We start from the raw sequence: 23,035 nt of genomic DNA, 5'->3' as shown, positions 1-23,035 counted from the left end.
CCATCACAATATTCTCAAACCCATCCGTCGTTAGGTGTTCCACGGCCTCTTCTGTCCCAACTGTTATGTAGGGCCGGTGAAGACCCTCCTTGAATAGTGGTTCATATTAAAAAAAAACTCCTTAGCCAAACGAACCGTCCACTCCAGCTTTTGATGAAAATTCAGTTGACACGCTGTAGGGAACAACAGCCTCTTCCTTCCATTAGTCTGCATCTCCCGCGTCCTGCTGAGCATGGCTTCATTTTTTGGTCTCTGTTATTTCCTCCTCACTGTCTTCGTCTCGCTGTCTTTGAATATTTCTCCGTTTATATCTGTTCACTACTGCTTGATACGGCCTAGTATCATCCTGTCTGCCATCCCCACTGTCACACTCTCCAGGCCCAGTACAGGATCTTCCATCACCTAGGCAGACCGCCTCAGCCATTTCCTCAATACACAAAGGCACTGTATCACTGCAACAGCCGAGAACAAATTCACAACATCTAGCTGCAGCAGCCACGTGCAAACACGAAGATGCGGAGCAACACGTCCTCCTCGCATCATGCAGCAGACCGACACTGCAACTCTTACCATGCACTTGCATGTGCTGGTTGAGGATTTGTCCTCATTCTCTCCATACAACCTTGTGTCAAGAGAAGCCAGTGAAGTATCGTAGCCATTAGGGCCTACGAGATTATTAGCCAAAGCTAAACATGTAATGGAAAGTTTTTTCTTTTGTCACTATCATTAACACCTTGGCATGAGATACGTTGTCTATCAAGATATCCAAATTTCATGCTACCTTTTCATGGCAGCTTCTTTATTATTCTATCCGAGATGAAACTGAAGGGATATGTCATACCTCAACTTTTCAAGGTCTATTCCCCCTCCCTTTTAGTTATTTTCAATTTATTACCTTTTTATCTTCACATACCCTTTTCTATATGCATTAACAGATTCTCTGGTTTTCTGAGAATACAGAACCTGATCCCGGTTCCTCCTAGTTTTCTACCTGCCACCACTTCTAGTTAAGGGGTGAGAAACCAGGCTTAATAGCAATGAAGGTTACTCAGGGAGGAAACGGATTCGAGAGCGTTCATTTAATGTAAATAGAGTAAATGAGGAGAGTAGGAGTGAAGAGTATCACTCAAAGGTTTGGCAAGAGTACGGCCAATGTATTTGATCAGATGTCGTGTCTTAACATGACTGGTTTAATATTTATATAGGTGTATGTTAGGGTTGTATGATGTCACCCTTGTTACTCTGTAAGTACATGTATATGGATGGGGTCATGAGAGAAGTCAAGGGAAGACTGTCATAATCACAATTTTATTTGTATTAGAAACAGTATAAGTATGATATAGTACTTATATTTAAATGTTTAAATGTATGGCTCCTAATTATACCTGGCCAAATACATTTATGTATATGTCTACTTTGGCTTAAATAATCCACCAATCACATCTATTATATCACCCAGTAGAGTAATTTGTTCCATAAATCAACAACACTTTCCAAACCTGTATTTACTTAAGTCTTTTCTGAATCTATACCTATTCAATCCATTATCCAATCTCATTATATCCATTGTTAATTGTTCAATTTCATGTTGATACATTTAACATCTCACTAACACTCACATTCCAATCAATGACATAGATGAGGATATTACAAGCCACATCATCGAATTTGCAGATAACACAAAGATTTATGGCAAAGAGGGAAGCGAAAATGATATTGAGACCTTACAAAGAGACCTTGGCAAATGCTTTTTAATGTCGATAAATGCAAGACCTTGCATGTGGAGCATAACAATTCACGTCACAACTACCACATTAACAACTTTGTAACAGATATTATATTATATTATATTATATTATATTATAATATATTTATATATATATATTATTTATTATATTATATTATATTATATTATATTATATTATATTATATTATATTATATTATATTATATTATATTATATTATATTATATATCTATTTATATACAAGAAGGTACAGTGGGTTTATTAGAGTACAGAGACTTGAAGTTTTACATTCTTGTGAAGCCAGTAGCATGCATAGCGTTTCGGGCAGGTCCTTAATCTAAAACATAATTTTAAGAAGGTAATTTCAAGCAAAATTAAAAAAAAATGTTTAGAGGTGCATTGTAAGAAAGTATAAAAATACATTGCAAGAATGTATAAAATGCATTGTAAAAAAGTATAAAAAAATACATTGTATAAGAAATTTGACAGAGAGAAAAAAAAGTAGGTTCATTAAAGTAAATTTAAGGGTTATCCACAGGTACATTTTAGCATAATTTGAGGACTACTACAAGATATAATGTCGCAAACTTTGATGAAGAGAAGGACCTTGGAGTCAGAATCCATCTTCACTGAAAGTTGCACAAGTGGGAGCGGCAGTAAAAAAAAAAAACTAACCAAACCCTAGGAATAATCAAGTGTACCTTTACCTTTAAGGAAAGCTCATCTTCTTCTAGAAAGACATAGCTGCTCCGGAGAAAATGTAACACCGGTCAACAAAAATCGTTCCAGAGCTAACTAAGTCATCTCTCATATAAGGAACGGTTGAGGGCCAACGGGCTAACAACACTGCAAACCAGGCATGACAGGCAGATCTCATTGAAACTTTTAAAATACTGAACAATTCCTGATTTTGAATCAGAATCAATTCAACAATTTTGATTTTGAATTTTGAATTCCGGACAATTTCTTCAAAAGGTCAGATATAACACGAATGAGGAGCAACAGTTTCAAGCTCAACAAGCAACAATGTAGGGCTGAGAACAGAAGATACTTGGAGAACAGGAGAACTTGGAGAACAGGAGAACTTGGAGAACAGGAGAACTTGGAGAACAGGAGATACAGAACAGAACAGAAGAGACCCCCCACAGGGTTATAAACCCACGAAACCGCCAACCCACCGAAGTTGTAACTGCCAAGACTCCTTTGTGTTTTAAATTTAAAGTACAACTATTAATGATCATCAGAGCAAATGGGGGGGACCCTTGACATGCCGCCGGCTTGCTGTCCTCGTCGAGGCCAGTAGTAGTAGTGGCCCTCAGATAAATTCAGGAAAATACTCCCCTCCCCCCATATAATGTTTCTGGCCGAGACGTTATGCATGTTAGAGGCTTTGCAAGAATGTAAGAACAGCAATGTTATTTTTTTTTTGATATATACAAGAGTTGTTACATTCTTGTACAGCCACTAGTACGCGTAGCGTTTCCATTGGAATACGATCCCCTGCCGCGAAGAATCGTTTTTTCATCCAAGTACACATTTTACTGTTGCGTTAAACAGAGGCTACAGTTAAGGAATTGCGCCCAGTAAATCCTCCCCGGCCAGGATACGAACCCATGACATAGCGCTCGCGGAACGCCAGGCGAGTGTCTTACCACTACACCACGGAGACTGCTAATGTACTCTCACAAACCCAATATATTTCTTATAAATAAATAAATAAATAAAATAAATCAATACAGAAAGGCACTCAAAAACTGAAAATCACATTAAAAATACTAACTTGAAATTGAAATTGAAATTGAAATAAGTTTATTGAGGCAAAATATACACAAAGGGAGGAGGTAGCTCAAGCTATTCTCACCCCGTTCAGTACATCGTGTTAATACATAGATATAAACACATCACAAACAATAAACATATTACCAAACATTCTGAGAGATAAACATCTACATTTCCTCAAAATACGAACTTAGTACATCAAAAACTCCTAAACTGAACTATCCAAAACTGTCTATAAATATAATTCTTGTTTATATGTTAAATTGTAAATTTGGTACTTTTCAGTCAAATTTGGCACTTTATTATTTTAGGTAATAATTTAGGTACATTCCCGAAAATAATTTTGGGCAAGTTTTGGGCAAGTGTGGATGGGCTGTGAGGCGTGAGGGGAGGTCAGCCAGGAGACACGCGCGTGGGCAGGTCACAACACTTCCCTCCCTGTAAGGTAAACCTTTCCTCTCTGCCTCAACAGGTTCACAGTGAAGGGCCACTACAGCTGGTTTAGTGGTAAACTTTTAGTTTAGTAGGAAATATATGTATATTTTGTAATTATTATTCACCCCATCCCCGGCGCGGTGGTGGAACCCCCATGCTCATCCTGGTGGAGGCGGTGGACCCCCATGCCCATGCCGGTGAAGGCGGTGGACCCCCATGCCCATGCCGGTGGAGGCGGTGGACCCCCCATGCCCATGCCGGTGGAGGCGGTAGAGCCCCATGCCCATGCTGATAGAGGCGGTGGACCCCCATGCCCATGCCGGTGGAGGGGGTGGACCCCCATGCCCATGCCGGTGGAGGCGGTGGACCCCCATGCCCATGCCGGTGAAGGCGGTGGACCCCCCATGCCCATGCCGGTGGAGGCGGTAGAGCCCCATGCCTATGCTGATAGAGGCGGTGGACCCCCATGCCCATGCCGGTGGAGGGGGTGGACCCCCATGCCCATGCCGGTGGAGGCGGTAGAGCCCCATGCCCATGCCGATAGAGGCGGTGGACCCCCATGCCCATGCCGGTGGAGGGGGTGGACCCCCATGCCCATCCCGGTGGAGGCGGTAGAGCCCCATGCCCATGCCGATAGAGGCGGTGGACCCCCATGCCCATCCCGGTGGAGGGGGTGGACCCCCATGCCCATGCTGGTGGAGGCGGTGGACCCCCATACCCATGCCGGTGGAGGCGGTGGACCCCCATGCCCATGCCGGTGGAGGCGGTGGACCCCTATGCCCATGCCGGTGGAGGCGGTGGAGTCCCATGCCCATGCCGGTGGAGGCGGTAGAGCCCCATGCCCATGCCAGTGGAGGCAGTGGACCCCCATGCCCATGCCGGTGGAGGCGGTGGACCCCAATGCCCATGCCGGTGGAGGCGGTGGACCCCCATGCCCATGCTGGTGGAGGCGGTGGACCCCCATGCCCATGCTGGTGGAGGCGGTGGACCCCCATGCCCATGCTGGTGGAGGCGGTGGACCCCCATGCCCATCCTGGTGGAGGCGGTGGACCCCCATGCCCATCTCGGTGGCGGCGGTGGACCCCCATGCCCATCCCGGTGGAGGCGGTGGACCCCCATGCCCATCCCGGTGGAGGCGGTGGACCCCCATGCCCATCCCGGTGGCGGCGGTGGACCCCCATGCCCATCCCGGTGGAGGCGGTGGACCCCCATGCCCATCCCGGTGGAGGCGGTGGACCCCCATGCCCATCCCGGTGGAGGCGGTGGACCCCCATGCCCATCCCGGTGGAGGCGGTGGACCCCCATGCCCATCCTGGTGGAGGCGGTGGACCCCCATGCCCATCTCGGTGGCGGCGGAGGACCCCCATGCCCATCTCGGTGGCGGCGGAGGACCCCCATGCCCATCCCGGTGGCGGCGGTGGACCCCCATGCCCATCCCGGTGGAGGTGGTGGACCCTCATGCCCATCCCGGTGGACCCCCATGCACCATCCTGGGGGCATGGGGTTCTCATAGTCCCCATCAAATTGTAATCATCAATGTTGATGAACTAATCAGTTGACTCATCAGTGAGTTTGGGTGGATATAAACAGGTGCGATGTGTGGGCCAATAGGATGTCTGCAGTTTCCTTAATGCTTATGTTCTTGTATCCGAATTCCTAGGGAAGATCTTTCTCTTAAGTTTAGTACTTTACTTACAGGAAACTTGCAGAAAACCTGCTAATGATGTCATCTGTTCATTATTTCTCTGGGCATAGATATACTGTAATGTTAATCTATCTTTTTTTCCTTTTTTTTCATCAGGACTAAGCTATTTTAATTCTTAGTCCTGAGTTAATTGTCATTAATAAATTGCGATTCAGTTTTCTTATAATAATAATAATAATAATAATACAGGTAATTATTCTAATAAGGAGAATGTGGTTTGGTCATCTGATGTCTCTAGTGTCATACCTTCCCTGACATCCTTAAAAAAAAAAGCACGAGTAACGCCAGTTCATAAAGGAGGCAATCCAGCAGACAAACAATTAGACCAATATGAAACCTACCTATATCAAAAATATTTGAAAAAATTTACAAACGGCTCTACTCCTACCTCGTAAAATTCAACATACTAAGTCTGTCAGTTTGGCTTCCGCTGCCAAGAGTACCAACGATGCAATTATTAGTCTGCTTGATATAATTTACTCGGCCCTTGACAAAAATGAGTTTCCTATTGGACTCTTCATTGACCTGAGAAAGGCCTTTGATACTGGTAACCATAACGACCTCTTGCTTAAACTCCACCATTATGGAATCTAAGGCCAGTGCCTGAACAATATCCGATCCTATCTTAGTGACAGACACAAATATGTAGCCATCAGTGATATAACCTCTCCCACTCTACCATTAACTGTAGGAGTGCCACAGGGCAGCATTCTAGGACCTCCTATTTCTTATGTACATCATTGATTTACTTAATGTCTCTAACATTCTTAAACCTACATTATTTGCTGACAATACTTCCCACATCTACTCAGGCCCCAACCCACACATTAAATAATGTTGTTAAATAATAAATTAAATAAAAGTCCTCTTATGGATATCGACTAACACTTAAAATAAATATAGATAAGACCTACTACATCTTATGTGAAAGCAAATCAACAAGTGAAATTCAGCTTCAGATAGAAAATGTTGACATCAGCAATAAAAATTATGGAAATTTCCTTGGCCTATACTTAGACAAAATACTTTGACCAGTCCCCGTGGTGTAGTGGTAAGACACTCGCCTGGCGTTCCGCGAGCGCTTTGTCATGGGTTCGCATCCTGGCCGGGGAGGATTTACTGGGCGCAAATCCCTAACAGTAGCCTCTGTTTAACGCAACAGTAAAATGTGTACTTGGTTGTAACAACGATTTTTCCCGGCGGGGATCGTATTCCAGGGACCTGCCCGAATTGCTACGCGTACTAGTGGCTGTACAAGAATGTAACAACTCTTGTATATATCTCAAAAAAAAAAAAAAAAAAAAAAAAAAAGACAACTTCAGCACCCACATGCAACACATAACTAAGAAAGTCTAAAAAAACAGTTGGTATACTCTAAAATCAGATATTGTTCCAAACTCTGCTCTCCTCTCACTATACTATGTGCTAATCTATCCTTATCTTACATATGGTATCTGTGCATGGGGTTCAACCAATGCAAACTACCTGAAGTCCATCATCATCCAACAACAATCTGCTATCAGAACAATAACAAGCTCTGCTTTCAGACAAAACATAGCCCCCCTGTTTAAATCCCTAAACATGCTAAACATAAACTCACTCTACACATTCTCTTGTACTATTTACATTTATAAAACCCTGCTTTTAAATGCAAACCTTGTTCTGAAATTCTTCCTGGACAGATGTAATAAAACCCATAATCATCACACCAGAAATATATATCTCTTTGATATCTCCCAGAGTCAAACTTAATCTGTGTAAACACACTATGCAAATAAAGGGATCTAGTCTATGGAACTCACTCCCTAATGAATTGAAAAGCTATCCAACTGTTGTCTTATTCAAAAATAAAACCAAAATGTCCCTAAATTTCATCTTCATACTTTCCTACCTAGTGTTTTAAACTCTGTGCTACCCAATCCCCCACTATATGTACCTAAGCCATACAACTTTACCATTGCAATCATTGCTATCACCTTATATCATGGTTGTTATATTGAATGCATTTTTTACTGCATTATATCTTTAAATAATCCTCATTATGCTAAAATGCACCTGTTGATAACCCTAAAATTTGACTTTATTGTACCTACTAATCTTTGTCAAATTTTCTTACATTGTACCTGTAAACATTTTTTCAATATTGCTAGAAATTACCTACTTAAACTTAGCTGTTACATTAAGGACCTGTGCAAAATGCTATGCGTGTTAGTGACTTTACAAGAATGTAAAAGCATCAGTGCTATGTATTCTCATCAACCCAATGTACCTTCTTGTATAGAGTATATATAAATAAATAAATGTGTGCTTATTTTGATGTACTGTAATCTTGATTCTTTGGTCATTTTGATGTGTGGTTTGGTCATTTTGGATAAGGAGTTTGAAAGTCATTCTTTCATTCTGTTGGTTTCAAGATTCAAGGTTTTTCTGAAAGAAATTCTGTTGGTTTCAAGCTTTGCTATCCAGGGAGTTTCTTGGAAGCTTATCATAGCAAAGCTCAATTACATATAACAAAATCGAGAAAATTTGGCCAAAAACTGTTATGCTTAACATTTTATGTTTGAAAATATTGTGAAGACCTCGAAACCATTTTGATGTACACGTGTTTAACCCATGTACTGCACGTTTCTATAATATGACATCCCCATGGTGCACGTAAAAAAATTAATCCCCACAATTTTTTCTTTGGTATTTATAAAATGCATGGGGCATGGGACACAAATTATTTGTAACTAGGCTTTGATGGAGTGATGAAGTTTGACAATTCACAGACACTGAGTGATGTTGCTCTGTGGAGTGGGAGTTGCTTCAAAGATATTTTTACATGATTATTTAAATGTCAATGTTTTTCTGGAGGAAACCCCTTGTGGCTCCCTGAATCTATTTAGAGTACACAGTTTCAGTGCCATACTATTTGGTGCCATCAGTCATAGTTCTTATTGACCAACCGTGGACCCCCGAGCCAGAACCTGGTCCCCCTCCCCCTCGGAGGCACAGGGAGCAGTGGGACTATGAAAACCTTACATTTAAAGTTATTCATGTCTGTTGCCACTAGGGAGAGCACCCAGAAAGTCAGTGAAACAAAACAGACTACTGCATGATGAGAATAGACTGCAGTGTCAAAACCATAAAAAAACTCTCCTAATAAAGTAAGCAAATGACCAAAATGTTGTGAAACTAACATGAGCTAGTTTGCCCCACCTCCCGTTCCTTCCCTCCACATTTGGGGGGGGATGAGAGAGGCAGGCTCTCCACCACTAGTTATTATTCTGATGTGTCGGCTTGCCAGGTATAATAATAATAATAATTTATTTACAAGTAGTTATAATGGGTTGGTGAGATTAGTGATATTTTTATATTCTTGCAAAGCGTTTCAGGGCAGATCCTTAATCTAACATATCAGGCAAGATGAAAAGGAACATTGTAGCAAGGTTTTATACCAACAAATAACTACAATATAAATTGACAGAGGTGATTACACTTGTAAAGATATGTCTCGAGTACTAATATTGGAGAAGTTGGCACTACAAAATACAATGGGAGTTTGAAGCTCAAAGTTGGAACTATGATGATGAAATCGGGTACTTTTTGGTTTTACTTTTGAATAAGGCATGGGTTGGACAATTTTTTAATTCATTACGGAGCAAGTTCCAAAGACTGGGCCTGGGCCCTTTTATTTGCATGGAGTGTCTGCATAGATTTAGTTTGACTCTGGGAATATCGGGCATTTATTTCTAATGTGGCAATTATGGGTTCTATTACACATATCAAGGAAAGGTTTTGGGTCAAGATTAGTACAGTATTTAGGAACAGCATTAGCATTAAGGGACTTAAACAGAGGGGCTGTGTGTTGTCTGAAGATGGTGTTTGTTATAGTTATGATAGCAGATTTTTGCAGTGATGATGATGGGGGGTTTGAGGTAATTTGCAGTGGTTGAACCCCATGCACAGATGCCGTATGTAAGATAAGGATAGATTAGCGTGTAGTATAATAAGTTCTAGTTTCTCTGGCTCCAGCCTTTGAGGCTGTTTTTATACACATTTGAGTAGCGTGAGCCAGGAGTTTTAAAATGCTTGGAGCTGCATGTGCTCCTGGTTTTCTTCCCTGGTTGCTTCTTAAATTAGGTACTGCCCTTGCACTGTCTGGGTTGTCTTCCCTTGTGTTCGGGATGCGTTCCCTTAAGGGGGTCTCCTTGCTTGGGGTGGCCTTCACCCTTCAGGTGAGCCAGTGGTCTTGGACTGTCTGTCCTTGGGTTGGGAGTGTTTTTTTTCTGGTGTGGCACACTGGTTTGCGAGACCTATTTTGCGTGCCGAGGTGGGTCCTCGGCTTAGTTTGGTCGATGCTGTGATTCTCCTTCGATGCTCATTCTCTGCAGTTTGGTCCTGGGGGTTTTGGGGTTTCTTTTGTCCCGTTTTTTTTTTTTTTTAGTCATTGCCCTTTTTTGTGAGGGGACTTTTTTGTCGTGTCTTATTAGGTTTCCCTAGGGTTTTGTGCAGTTAGCCCTCTTGTTGCTCCCTTGATCTTTCCATTAGCTTCATGTAGCCAGCATTGCCTGTTCAGTTATCCAGGGGTTATCGGCGTAGCATTCCCAGTGCCTGGGCTTCCTGCAGGGAGCGTTCACCCTGCTGACCCTGGAAAACCCCTGCAGGATATGACTACCTCTTCTGAGCCCACTCTTGCTTCGTGCATATTTGAGGGTTGTTAATTGCCTGTGCCACCTGGCGAAGTTCATCCGTTTTGCCTCCGATATGCTGCCTGTTGGGTCAGTGACACCTATCCTAACTTGTATGGGACTTGTTCTATTGAAGTTCAGAGGTTCCAGGCAGCCACCACTTTGCACCTGAGGTTTTCGGTCTAGGTTGTGTACCTGGTTGGATGCCCCAGATTTGCCAATCTTGATGTTTTGGGACTCTGATTTGGAGGTGTTAGCCACAACGTCCAAGGTTCCATCCGTGCCTCCTGTTCCTTTGCTGGTGGGCCAGTTTGCCCTTCTCTCTTGCTTCTGGCTCCGAAGTGTCTAGGGTTTCTGAATTGAGGGAGGGTTTAGCCCAGGATCAGCTTGGGCTGATCTGGGGTTTGTCCCTTTAGAAATGGGGGGGGTAGAGGTAGTTAAGCCTCTTGATCCTGCTGAGGCTTCTGGGTCTTTCCAGCTGTTCTCTTTGGAGGTCTCTCCCTTGGACTCTGCATTTCTTTTCTGGTGGGTGTAGATGAGGGCTTTGCTCCAGGGCCCTCTTCTGTGCTTTCTGGGAAAGTTTGATTATATATGGGTCCTTGGATCCTGTTGGATCCTTTGTGGGCCTTAGTGCATTCTGCAGAGGGTCTTTTGTTACGGGGGTGGGGTTTTCTTATGAGTTACATGTATGAGTTCGAGTTGGGCACGGCTCTTCCCACAGTTCGTTTCCTTATGCCTTTTAAGTTTTTCAGATTCATCCGTCCAGAGGTTTCCTTCTTCTCGGACATGGGTTCAAATCCTCATCACGGCCCTTGTGGATTTGTTAATTTGATGCATCATACTATTGTGATTTCTGTATGTTAGCTGTATCTTTTTGCCTGAAACACCATGCATAATAGTGGCTTTAGGCATAGTATGCACTAGCTCTATCTTGAAATCCAACATTCTGTTTGTAACTCATTTTGAATGCATGTACTTTTACCTGAATAAACCTCAATATTATAATAATAATAATAATCTATTTTGTACATAATAATGTTGAGACGCTAGAGTCTATCGCCCAGTACATTGTTGCTGGAACACCTATCTCTTTGAGTCAGAAATGTAAGCCTGGCTCCTCTCCTTCCTCCTTTCCGGCGGGTAAGAGGGCATCGCTTTCTTCCTCGCCCCCACCTCCGATTCCATCGCTCCGTCCCCTCTTGTTTCGGTGGTCGGGCCCTCTGTTCCTGCTACGGAGATTTCTTTGGCCCCCGCTTCCCTCTTGTTTGCTAACCCTTGCTGAAGTACGCTTCCCGGTTTTTGCCCTTTCTGCTATCCTTGACTGCCCCTCTCGGTTGTCTCCTCCTCTGGTCCTTCCTCCCGCTCCTTTCTCTCCATCCTTACTCAATTTACCCATGCCCCCAAACACTGACTTTGCTGACCCTGATCCTAAGCTTCTTTATCATGCTGTGTTCTTTTAACCTTTGTTTCTTCATTGTTCTCTGTTGTTGTCCTTTCTCTTTTTGTTGATGTCTATTCATCAATGGAATATTCATGAATATTATGCCAATTTCCATGACCTACAACTTCTAATTTAACAGTTTTCGCCCCTTTGTGTCTGTCTCCCGGAGCCGATGCTTGGTGCTTGTCCTGGTCGCTTTCGTGACTATTCCTTTTTCCCCCCCTCCCCCCATCTCCGGCTTTTGCTGGGGCCCATAACTCTACTGCTCTCTTGATTTGTTCTGATATTCCTTTCGGCCCACCTACTTTTTCCATCGCCTATCCAGTGTTCTGCTGCCCGTGTCTTTGTGAGTAAATAGTATATGGTTTGTTCCATTTATCTTTCCCCCAAATGTCTCACTTTCTCTTCCCGATCTTAGGCACCACCTGGACTCCTTACCAGAGCCTCTGCTCCTGCTAGGTGATTTCAATTGTTGACATACCATCTAGGGTGAAGTTCTGACAAACACCCGAGGTCACATTCTCGAATTGTTAGTGGAAGCCCGAGATATGTACAGAAGTCTAAAGGATGTGATTCAAGAACATGCTTACGAAGAAGGAAAGATTGAGGAAGATGAGAACCAGAGCTAACAGACGAAAAGTGGGAACCCAGTTTGGCAGCAACCTGCATTGGGACCCCCACAAGAGCGTTCCCCCCCACCCCCCCCCAGTCTGCCCTAGCCCTCTGCGGTTCTACGGCACCAGGCTTCGATGACAGTAATTTTGAATTGCTTCGCCATCTCCCTCCGTGCACGTCTTGGTATTTACAGAGTCTGTATAATAGGGTCAGGGAGTCGTCGTCAGTCCCTGAGGACTGGCTCGATGCCGTTGTCCTCCCTGTTCGGAAACTCTGGTCTCTCAGGACATCTCCTCAGGACTTTCCCCTATTGCGCTCAAAAGTTGTGTCTGCAAGCTCATTGAACGTATGGTTAATATTCGTCTGATGTAGTTCTTAGAACACTACTTATCATCACCTCACTCCTTCTCAATTTGGTTTTCGCAAGTGTCGCAGCACAACAGATGTCCTGGTGAACTTGGAGGTCTATATTTGTACTGCTTTTTCGGAGAAGATCTCCATTGTTGCCATCCTTTTTGACCTTGAGAAGGAACACCACACCACCTGGAGATAACATATTCTTTCCCAATTTCGTTCTTTTTGCCTTTGTGGTAATCTCCCTCTCTTCCTTCAAAGCTTCTTCTCTCATCGTTCCTTTTGAGTCGGGCTTGGTGCCACTCTCTCTGCCTCTTTTTTGCAATACGAAGGTGTACCCAAAGGTAGTGTTTTGAGCACTTAATTTTTTTTTCTGGTTGCCCTCAATGTTATTCTTTCCTCCCTTCTTCCTGGCATCTTCTCCCCTCTATGTCGACGCTCTTACCCTTTGCTGTTGGGATGATGATTCGCCTCTCCTTCAACGGCGGCTTCTACTTGTGATTGATGTCGTGTTGTCTTGGGCCACTGATCATGGCTTCAAGTTCTCTACGTCTAGGACTTGTGCTATGATTTTTACTCAGAAGCATGTCATTCTTTGTCCCTCTTTGTTGCTTTAAGGTCATCCCCTTGTGTACAAAGAATCCACTAAGCTTTGGAGTTAATGTTTGACACTCGATTGTCTTGGTCGCCCAATATCTTTTCCTTCCAAATTGAATGCCTAAGGCTCTTAACCCTTCCACTGCTCAGGGGTCCTGAGGACATTTGCATCCCTGTGCGCAAGAAAAAAAAATAAAAAATTATTTTGTCTTAAAATGTTAATTTGTGTTCCCTGAGCACGGGAAAAATAAAAAATAAATCATAGGTGACATATTTTGGGTGCAATTGACCGAGGAAGTCTGGCGAAAAGTGGGCGTTGACAGTGGTCGTCAGAGCCGGTCAGCGTCACCCGCGCTGACAGGTGGGAGTTGCACAAAGATATTATCACTTAATTATTTCTATGTCTTTGGTGGTTTCCCCTGCTAGGTCCTTGTGAGTGTACACGTCCCGGGGGTTCAGTTCTTAGAAAGTTGTTTGGTATTTGTGGGCACCAGTTAGCAGTACCCTGCCTGGGATTACCTGTGCGTGAGTCCCTATAGGTAAACGCTCGGGACCCTGGGAAACCTTGAGGAGGGGGGGCAAGTGGGTCCGATGGATGTGGCCCCGAAGTCCTCCCTCGCTTTGTGCAAGTTTGAGGACTCTGTCCCCTTGTCTCAGGGCGACACTCACTGTTTCGCCTCAGTCTGCTGCCTGTGGGGTCGGTGGCACCTATGGCCCGGAGCGCTGCGAGTTTTGTTGCTTGTTTATGGCTCGATTATCCAGTCTGATGCTGACTGTGGGTGCAGGCAACATGGGCGTTACAAGTTGAGTTTCAGTGGTGCAACGCGATAGATCGTTTGCTCCCCGGGAGCCCCGGGGCTGCCCTGTTTTGGTTGGTGTGATGGGGCTTGGGGGTGTTGGACGCTACAGTTTTATTCCTTCTGTGGCCATGCCCGCTTGTCTTTTCCCTGTTCTGGTCTCCCCCCCCCCCTTCCCTGCATCCAGATCCTTACTGTTTGTGGGTTCGGGATCGGAGCGGGGTTTCGATGGTCTTGAGACTGGCAGTCTCGGGGACTTCCCTCTTCCTGGGTAGCGACAGAGGCATTCGAGCCTGTTCCTCCAGCCGTGTTATATGAGTCTGCCAGTGGGCTCCCTTCCTTAGTACTTTTCCGGCTGCCCCAACTTTTTCTTGTGGGGGCTGGGACTTTGGGGGGATGGCTCGTCCCTGGGTGCCTGCTGAGTGGGTTCCCGGGGTTGGAGAGGGATTAACTTAGGGGGTTTGTGGCCCCATTGAACCCCGCCGAGGTTTTTTTTTACCCTCTTGAGCGGGGCTTTCGGGTACGAGGAGTGGGGTTTTTCCTCCCACCCCCCCCCCCCCCCCTCCCCGGTCCGTACGTGTTGTTGGCCATTGGCCCCTCCCTGTGCTCGGTTCCTTGTCCTGGGGGCCATTGTTCCATCCTGGTGGTGGGTACTCTTCTCTGTTTATTGCACCCCTTCTTTGGGACGGGACTTCTCCGTCACGTTCCCCTCTTCTCGGGGTTCTGCATGACTTTTGGTTTCGGGTGCGACTGTGCCTTCGTGCTTAGGGCTTGCTTCTGTGTTCTCAAAGGTTCGGTAAGGTTTTTGCTTCTTCCCATATTATTGGAACATCTGTCGTCTTCTGGTCTGGCTTCTCTCTGGTCCTTTCTCGGGCTTGTTGGTCCTATTCCGTGCTTCTTCTCGGTTTTTGGTTCTGTCTCGTTCTTTTGTAATTCTCTTCTTTCCATGCTGTCTCGGCACTGTTGGTTTTCTTTACATACTCCTACTTTGCGCCTCCCTGCCGAGCAGGTTCTGCGGTTTGGACCTTGTGTTCTGAGCATGTGCTGTGGGAGTTTGCTTTGGTCTGGGCGGTATGCACCAGTGCTGGTGTTTTCTCTTGGGTTCTTCGCCTCTCGCTCTTCTCCATTCTCCAGTCCGTGCCCCATAGCAACTGGGGTGTTCTGGATTGCAGGTATGGGGAAGATGCCGGGGTTTTCCTTGTGTTATGGGTGTGGGGCGCCTCCTTCGCCTCTGCCATGCTCTTCTCCTGCGTGTGCGGCTCTGGCCTTCTTCCCCTGGCGGTGCTCCCGGAATCTTCTCGGCTACTGTGTCGTGACATGTTCGTGCCTACGTTCGGCAGGTGAGTTTCTGCGGCCTGGCATCTCTTTTGGCCAGGCGCTGGTTCATGTGTTTTGGATACGAATATAAGACCATCAGCACACATGTGACTGCCGAGGGCCTGTTGGCCCATACGTGGCAGCTCCTATTTCTACCCATCCAGTCCCACTCATATGCATGTCTAACCTATGCTTGAATCATTCAAGGGACCCCACCTCATCCATGTTACGAGGTACGATGGTTGAGGTGCAGGTTTTGTGGTAAATGTTACTGTGTCAGGATGTTGTGAGGCGACATTTTGCTGCAGTTTTTTTGACTGGGGATGCGTGTTGAGGATTGATTGTGGGATTTTTCATAGTTTTATCTGGGGTCCCTCATTCCTTTCCCGTCTTGGAGTTCCAGGCTTATCCCTTCCATGTACACTGGTTTCTGTGTACTCGCCTAGTTGTCCGCCCCTGGTTGTGCTTGCTGGGGTTGAGCTTTGGCTCTTTCGTCCTGCCTCTCCCCTGTCACTTATCTGACATCTACTGGGCTCTGTCGTGTCTACTTGCAGCTGTGTGTGGGGTCAGCCTCCCACTTTCCTTCCTCATGCATTCCATTTGATTACTACTCTTGACACTGGAATGTTTCTTCCTGCGTTTCTATGGCTCCTTTGGGCTCTCAATTCTGCCTGTGTCATGGTGCGTGTGCCCCTGGTGTTCATTAGTCTGTCTTCGTTGCTCGTACCCCTCGGTTCAGGTACTAGTCTGGTGGCAAACCTTTGCACCTTATTCACTTTGATTTGTTGGGACAGGGCCTGCAACTCTGTGTGTTGGCGTGACTTGTTGGGGCATGATCTGCAGCTCTGTGGGTTGGTCATGTCTCCTTCATTCCCGATTTCCTGCATGCTTTCTTCGTTCATCATCTTCCTGCTTCACTCTTGTGTCTGGCCGCTGGTGCTGGGGCTGTTCTTTTGGTCTTTTCTCGGTTTATCCTTCGCACTGTTGTGTGTTTTATTTGTGCTTTTTGGCCCTCCTATTGCCAGGTTTGGGTTCCTGTTTTCCTGGCTTGCCCTGCCTGTTGGCATTTTCAGGGTCTCGTGGTGTCCCTTCTCTGGAGTCTTGCGTCGAACCCATAGTCTCTGATATCCTGGGGAGCTCGCTGGCATTGGGGAGTTTTCTGTTCAGCAGACATTCCATCTTCTTTGACGGCTTGGGTTTCCAGCTCTGCTTGCTCGGTTGTCGCATCCGAAATCTTCCCGCGGCTCCGCCGATGCTGAATTCCCATCAAGTCCTGGAGCATCTGCCGGCAACGAATGCTCTGCAAGCCATGTTGCACCCGCCAATGCTGAATTCCCATCAAAAGTCGTGTAGCCTCCACTAACGATATAAAATATGATTGAAAGGCATATAAATTAGTGTAAAAAGTGTTGATAGAGTACAGTTTTGTAAGTGTTAATGATTATTTAAGCCTTGACAAAAAGATACTGTACAGTGTAAATATACAGTAGAAATAATTTTCAATTGTGAATTAGAATTCTCGATTAGAGAATTTCTAGAGTTAGAACTCGTGTGAATTAGTAGTAAGACTAGCTGTTGTGTGAAGTGAATACCTGAAAATAAGTGTACATACTGTGTGTACCCTGTATGCAGTACTGAACAATATAAAACAAGCGCTGCAGAGGATGATGTAATCTTCACAGCTTTGTAATCTTCAGTTTCATCAAAAGTAAGTCAATTTACCAATAGTATTACAACTTTTTTTTTTTTTCAACAAAAGCTACATATTAGTCTCTGTAAATGTTTATTCTATCATTAGCAGAGAAAAGGTGAACTCAAAATATTTCCTCTTGGCTAGCTCTCAGTGACAAGGCTCGATCGCCATTGTATGGCATGGCCGCCACAGCCTGTGTCGTAACATTAAAAATACATTACCTGCACTGTACAGGGTAAAACAAAACACATCTCTAAAATTTTATTGAGAAAATATTAACAATCACTGGGGTTGTTAATGTGCATGAAATATTTTGGAATACTAAGGAATGAACCAATTTTTTTCCCACCCATTTGGACTTGATCAGAGCGTGTTCACACATCATCCATGCAGTAGCCAACAGCTGGCTTAATCGTCGGCGTGGCACTAAATTGGAACGCAGTTACACAATGAATTTTATGTAATTTTAGTTATACAGTATAAAATATATCTTGCCTGAATGTTACTTGAAAAATTACCCGACCCGACTTCGGAAATACCAGAGCTCCGGAAATAACGACCAGGGTACAGCCCCATATAGGCCGTTAAATTGAGTGGATACTTATGTAATTAACGTATGTATGTGCATGCATGTGCGTAAGTATCCACTAGGAAATTGAAACTAAAGTTCTGAATGTTTTCGTGTTTCAACACATTATCAAGGAAATACATTAGGATGACACAGGAGTTTGGGATTATATACCCAACAACACCTGAATTGAAAAAGAACCACATGCTAAAACATCAATGGAGGTGAGATGATAAAGTGGAAGGGAAGGAGAAAAGTGCCAGGTCATTACGACTATGTGGCACTTGGAAATGGTCAGGATCAGGATAAGGATGGGATGGGGAGGTGGGAAAGAATGGTGCCAAGCCACTTGGACGGTTGGGGATTAAACGCTGACCTGCATGAAACGAGGCCATTGCTCTACCGTCCAGCCCAAGTGGTTGGGCATGATAATGGATATTAACTGTGTATTAAATAGATACTATACTAAAATATGTGTGTGTATTTTGTACAGTACATAATTATGCTGTACTGTTCATCTTAATTAAATACAGTACTGTATAATTTTTTGTACAGGCATTTTATATTATTGGAGGCTCGTACTTTTACTGTATCTTAAATTGCAGGTGTAGCTGTCTTGTCTGCCCTATGAAGCGTGAAGGCTCCAGTGTCAGGATGATAGAGCCAGCACATGCACAGCTACGTTGTTATAAAGCATTCTCCAAAAATCGCAGAAACACACTTTTGACTGAACAACATGTACAGTTCAGGCATATGCAGCCTGACTACTCCCAGTTGCAGTTGAGACCAAGTTGCAAAGAAAATAAAAGAATGACAGTCTTACAGGACATTAAGCCCGGTGAGGTGTCAGTTAATTATGATGAATTGAAAAAAAAAGAATTGCTTGATAAACATTATAATTTGAAAAGCAGTGGAAATTTGTTTGAGTGTCATCCATCGATATCAAAGACCTGGGGATTTTGTAAAAAGCAGTTGAAAGACAGGAATACTCCTGGGGATTTTAAAATGGAACCCAATTATGAAAACATAGTATCATCCCCAGAACCCCGTGAGTGCTTATGGTCTGAGGAAGATTGTCACAAATGGAGAACTGCAAGGGAAGAAAAACTTGATGGAAAATTGGAGGAAGGACAGTTTGATTTGTTAAGTGTTATCGAGTGTGATTGGGGAACTTATTCATTCAAACAGAACTTGAAATGTGTAAGTATCCACTAGGAACATGAAAAGAAAATTCCAAGCACTTTTGTGTTTCACCACATTATCAAGGAATACAGACAGAAGACAAAAGGTTTGGGATTATATACCCAACTACATCTGAGTAGATAAAGGTCCATTAATGAAAGCGACATGAAGTTGGGATGATTAATTAGTTGATGAACTGGGTATTCCTTCTTTCTTGGAATGTATTACACATAAACTTATTCTTTAAATAATTTTATGCCTATTACAAATCATACTAATTATAAAGAAATCTTACTTATATAATTCTGGGTTTGTATTAATAGTAACTAATTCTCTACTTTTATAAATGAAGATTCAATAATATTTTTCAGTAACTGATTTACACCACAATTTTGCATGAATTAGTCTAGTCAATTGGTGATGCCCTTTACCAATGCATAGGTCATTGGCAGCCCATCCTCCTGTTTTGGTAGTACTTATAGGAAGGATAAGGACCATTGTATGTATTCCAACGTACAACACAATTAGAAAGTTGAAATTGGTACTATTGAATTTGGACAAACCGGGAAAACAATTTTCTACTTGTGTTGCAAAGACAATCTAACCTAACTTTCCTAGGCCTAATACCCGCTCTGCTATCTGAGGCCTAATATACTGTAGTTGTGTGTGTGCTATACAAGGTCTAGAAAAATTTGTTTGTTTTCTGGGGGGAACTCCCCTCCATGGTGTCGTCTTGTCGTGGTGAGGGGCTCACGTACTCCTCCCTGGGGCCGGTGAGGGTTTCCTTCACCCCTTCTCCTGCCCCTTTTTGGGTGTTGTACGTGCGAAAGGACACCATGTAGGAGCCTTGAATCATCGGACTGCCTGCTGGAGGGCTCGCCTGTGAGGAGATGGCTTAGTGTTCAGACTGGGGCGGTAGGGGAAATGAGGTCTTTGCACCAGTGAGGGAGAAGGAACGATGCAGTAGGACTCCCGTTAAAAGGAGGGGACACCTCTGGGGACAACGCACCCCTTGTTGCACTGGTCCACACTCGGCCTCCCTGGTAGGTATCCTGGAACCATGGTATTCCTTGGTTCCAGGCCCCAATCTGTTTAAAATGATTGATTTATGGACAACGACATGACCTCTCTTACCCAGGTTCATGGGGGTAGGCGACCAGGCCCCCCGAGTCGGACTGTGATGGAAGACCGGGCTCTGTAGCCCCTGCTACATTGGGCCCAGACTGGACTACAACCCTCCCCCCCCCCCCCCACCTCGTCCTCTGTTGTAGGGTCGAGCCTCGAGCACCCCAATGGTGACCACCTCATCCCGTGACAGGCTCCATCTCTCATTGAGATGAGAGCTTTTTAACCCCCATTCTAGGAGTTCTCACCGCCATCCCCGCCACAGCCGATCTTGCATGATCCCTCTCCATACTGATTCGTACCACGCCTTGTTTGGTCCTGCTACGTGGGTTAAATCCTTTGATCTTCACCATCTGGAGTCTTCTACTCCCGATGATTTCTCCCTCCATAGGCACCTTGTTGATTTGGTAGATGCCTGTGTTACTTTTAACCCCACCTGTCTCGGTATGCGTGTCGTTACTGCTCCTTCTCAGGATGCAGCTACCCTCTTGGCCGCATTGTCCTGCATTGGGGAGACCCCTGTTCGGGTCTCTGGCACTATTCTCCTCCCACACCATGTTGCTGCCAGTGTTAGGGACCTCAAGTACTGCCATGAGGATATTAAGCATGTCCTCGAAGCCTAAGGCCATTCTGTCCTTAACCCTTAAATGGCGCATAGCTATATACCATTTGACACCCACAGGCGCATACCAAAAAAAAAAAAAAAAAAAAAATTATATTTTCTTCCTAACCTGTTAATTTGTGTTTACTGATCACAGGAAAAATAATACAAAAATCGTAAGTGGCATATATTGCCCGCTATAGGGCGGGGAATTCTGGCAAAAAACAGGCGCTGACTCAGCATGAGTCCCAAGTGGTCTGTTGATCGCCAGCTGTCAGGCCGGAGTTGCCACAAAGAGATAATTACCTAATTATTTCAATGTCTCTGATTGATTTTTCGTAGTTTTTTTTGCTGTAATATTATTCAATAGTGTGTAGTGTGATATATTTTTTATAATAAACTGAGTGAATCATCGCTGTACTCAAAAATATGGTATGCACATTGTTGATTCAATTACTGTATGTTCATCAAACAGTGAACAAATACTTTGTCGGTTATTACACTATATACACTTAAAGGTACAAAGACGTAGGACCTCACACAGTCAGCTGATGGCTGCCGCCCTCATGGCCAGACGCACTAATATTTCTCCTACAACAATACTGTTTGTGGTGCTATTACGCTATATACACACATTATATATAAGTATCTACCTGTTTTATTCACCATACTTGTACAAGTAAACTGGTATGGTGCCCAAAGACCATCGTGGTCATCAGAAAACAACATGGTAAGTCCTGCAGACGACGCTCCACCCTCACCAAATTGGCGGCTCCCAACCTTCTCATCTTGCTGTTTATACCCTCTATACACACGTTATATGTAAGTATCTACATTTGTGTTCACCATACTGAACCACTAAGCTGGTATGGTGAATGCAGTCAATAAAAGATGGCCACAGACAGTCAGAAGACATCGCCACCACCCTCCCTCCCACAGCATTACTCCTCCCTCCCACAGCATTACTCCTCCCTCCATGGCGCACAGCGCTAAATATCACCACAATCCTGCTATTATCAGAACCCTGGTCAGTTTTATCAGTCAGGGGTCTTCTGTAATAATATCATCGCTACATAATAGCATGAACAAGAATATTATGGCATTTTTAGGCGATGCTGTGGTCACAAGCTGAACAGCAGTGCTGTGAGTTCATGCTGCGTGCGTCAGGCTTGGTTGCTCACTCAATACTGAGGCCCCTAACACCTGGGAGTTTGGCCCATGATTTAAAAAAAAAAAATGGCATCTGTTTACAAGAGCCCTGATGAAGAAGGTAATTACCTAAGTGTAGTTACAGGATGAGAGCTACGCTCGTGGTATCCCGTCTTCCCAGCACTCTTTGTCATATAACGCTTTGAAACTACTGACGGTCTTGGCCTCCACCACCTTCTCCCCTAACTTGTTCCAACCGTCTACCACTCTGTTTGCGAAAGTGAATTTTCTTATATTTCTTCGGCATCTGTGTTTAGCTAGTTTATATCTATGACCTCTTGTTCTTAAAGATCCGGGTCTCGGGAAATCTTCCCTATCGATTTTATCAATTCCTGTTACTATTTTGTATGTAGTGATCATATCACCTTTTTCTTCTGTCTTCTAGTTTTGGCATATTTAATGCCTCTAACCTCTCCTCGTAGCTATTGCCCTTCAGTTCTGGGAGCCACTTAGTAGCATGTCTTTGCACATTTTCCAGTTTTTTTTTTATGTGCTTCTTAAGATATGGGCACCACACAACCGCTGCATATTCCAGCTTTGGTCTAATAAAAGTCGTGAACAATTTCTTTAGTATTTCTCCATCCATGTATTTAAAAGCAATTCTGAGGTTAGGAAGTGTAGCATAGGTTCCTCGCACAACATTTTTTTATGTGGTCCTCAGGTGATAGTTTTCTATCTAGAACCACCCCTAGATATCTTTCTTTGTCAGGATTCTTTAAAGATTTCTCGCATAATATATAGGTTGTGTGGGGTCTATGTTCTCCTATTCCACATTTCATAACATGGCATTTATTAACATTAAATTCCATTTGCCAAGTGTTGCTCCACATACTTATTTTGTCCAGGTCTTCTTGAAGAGCATGACAATCATCTAGGTTTCTTATCTTCCCTATTATCTTAGCATCATCAGTAAACATGTTCCTGTAATTCTGTATTCCCACTTGTAGATCGTTTATGTAGACAATGAACATTACCGGTGCAAGAACTGATCCCTGTGGTTCTCCACTTGTGACATTCATCCAATTCGATACCTTGCCTCTGATTACGGCCCTCATTTTTGTGTCAGGAAATTTTCCATTCATGTTGGTAGCTTACCTGTCATCCCTCCAATATGTTCGTTTCCAGAACAACCTCTTATGGGGGAACTCTGTCAAAAGCCTTTTTTAGGTCCAGATAGATGCAGTCAACCCAACCATCTC

The 23,035-nt window shown here is 44.2% G+C and overlaps 2 protein-coding genes across 7 annotated transcripts in view; one reads left to right on the top strand and one right to left on the bottom strand.

The window, feature by feature from the left end:
* The first annotated feature begins 3,886 nt into the window (after positions 1–3,886).
* LOC123757247 (uncharacterized) overlaps positions 3,887–23,035 on the top strand; it is a 153,318-nt gene continuing 134,169 nt past the window's right edge. For 5 of the 6 annotated variants that reach the window (XR_011228385.1, XR_011228384.1, XM_069323783.1 and 2 more), the window contains exons 1-2: positions 3,887–3,969; positions 18,325–18,919. Coding sequence is in view for 4 of the 6 variants with exons in the window: in XM_069323783.1 (XP_069179884.1) it covers positions 18,347–18,919 (573 nt within the window). In the remaining 2 variants the exon portion in view is untranslated. Of the gene's footprint in view, positions 4,032–18,324; positions 18,920–23,035 lie in introns of all 6 variants that reach the window. The other variant, XM_069323782.1, reaches the window with a different exon arrangement.
* On the bottom strand, positions 4,118–5,053 carry LOC138364387 (splicing factor 1-like). Its single transcript, XM_069324006.1, has one exon. The coding sequence runs from the start codon at positions 5,051–5,053 to the stop codon at positions 4,118–4,120; it is 936 nt and encodes a 311-aa protein (XP_069180107.1).

The sequence above is a fragment of the Procambarus clarkii genome, chromosome 13 (assembly GCF_040958095.1).
Source record: "Procambarus clarkii isolate CNS0578487 chromosome 13, FALCON_Pclarkii_2.0, whole genome shotgun sequence".
In the NCBI taxonomy this organism is placed as follows: domain Eukaryota; kingdom Metazoa; phylum Arthropoda; class Malacostraca; order Decapoda; family Cambaridae; genus Procambarus; species Procambarus clarkii.
Note: the sequence above shows the minus strand (reverse complement) of the source record. Positions and strands in the feature narration are given on the sequence as shown.

Excerpts from the sequence above, each read along its gene's own strand:
- LOC138364387 (XM_069324006.1), bottom strand. The coding sequence starts at position 5,053 with ATGGGCATGGGGGTCCACCGCCGCCACCGAGATGGGCATGGGGGTCCA.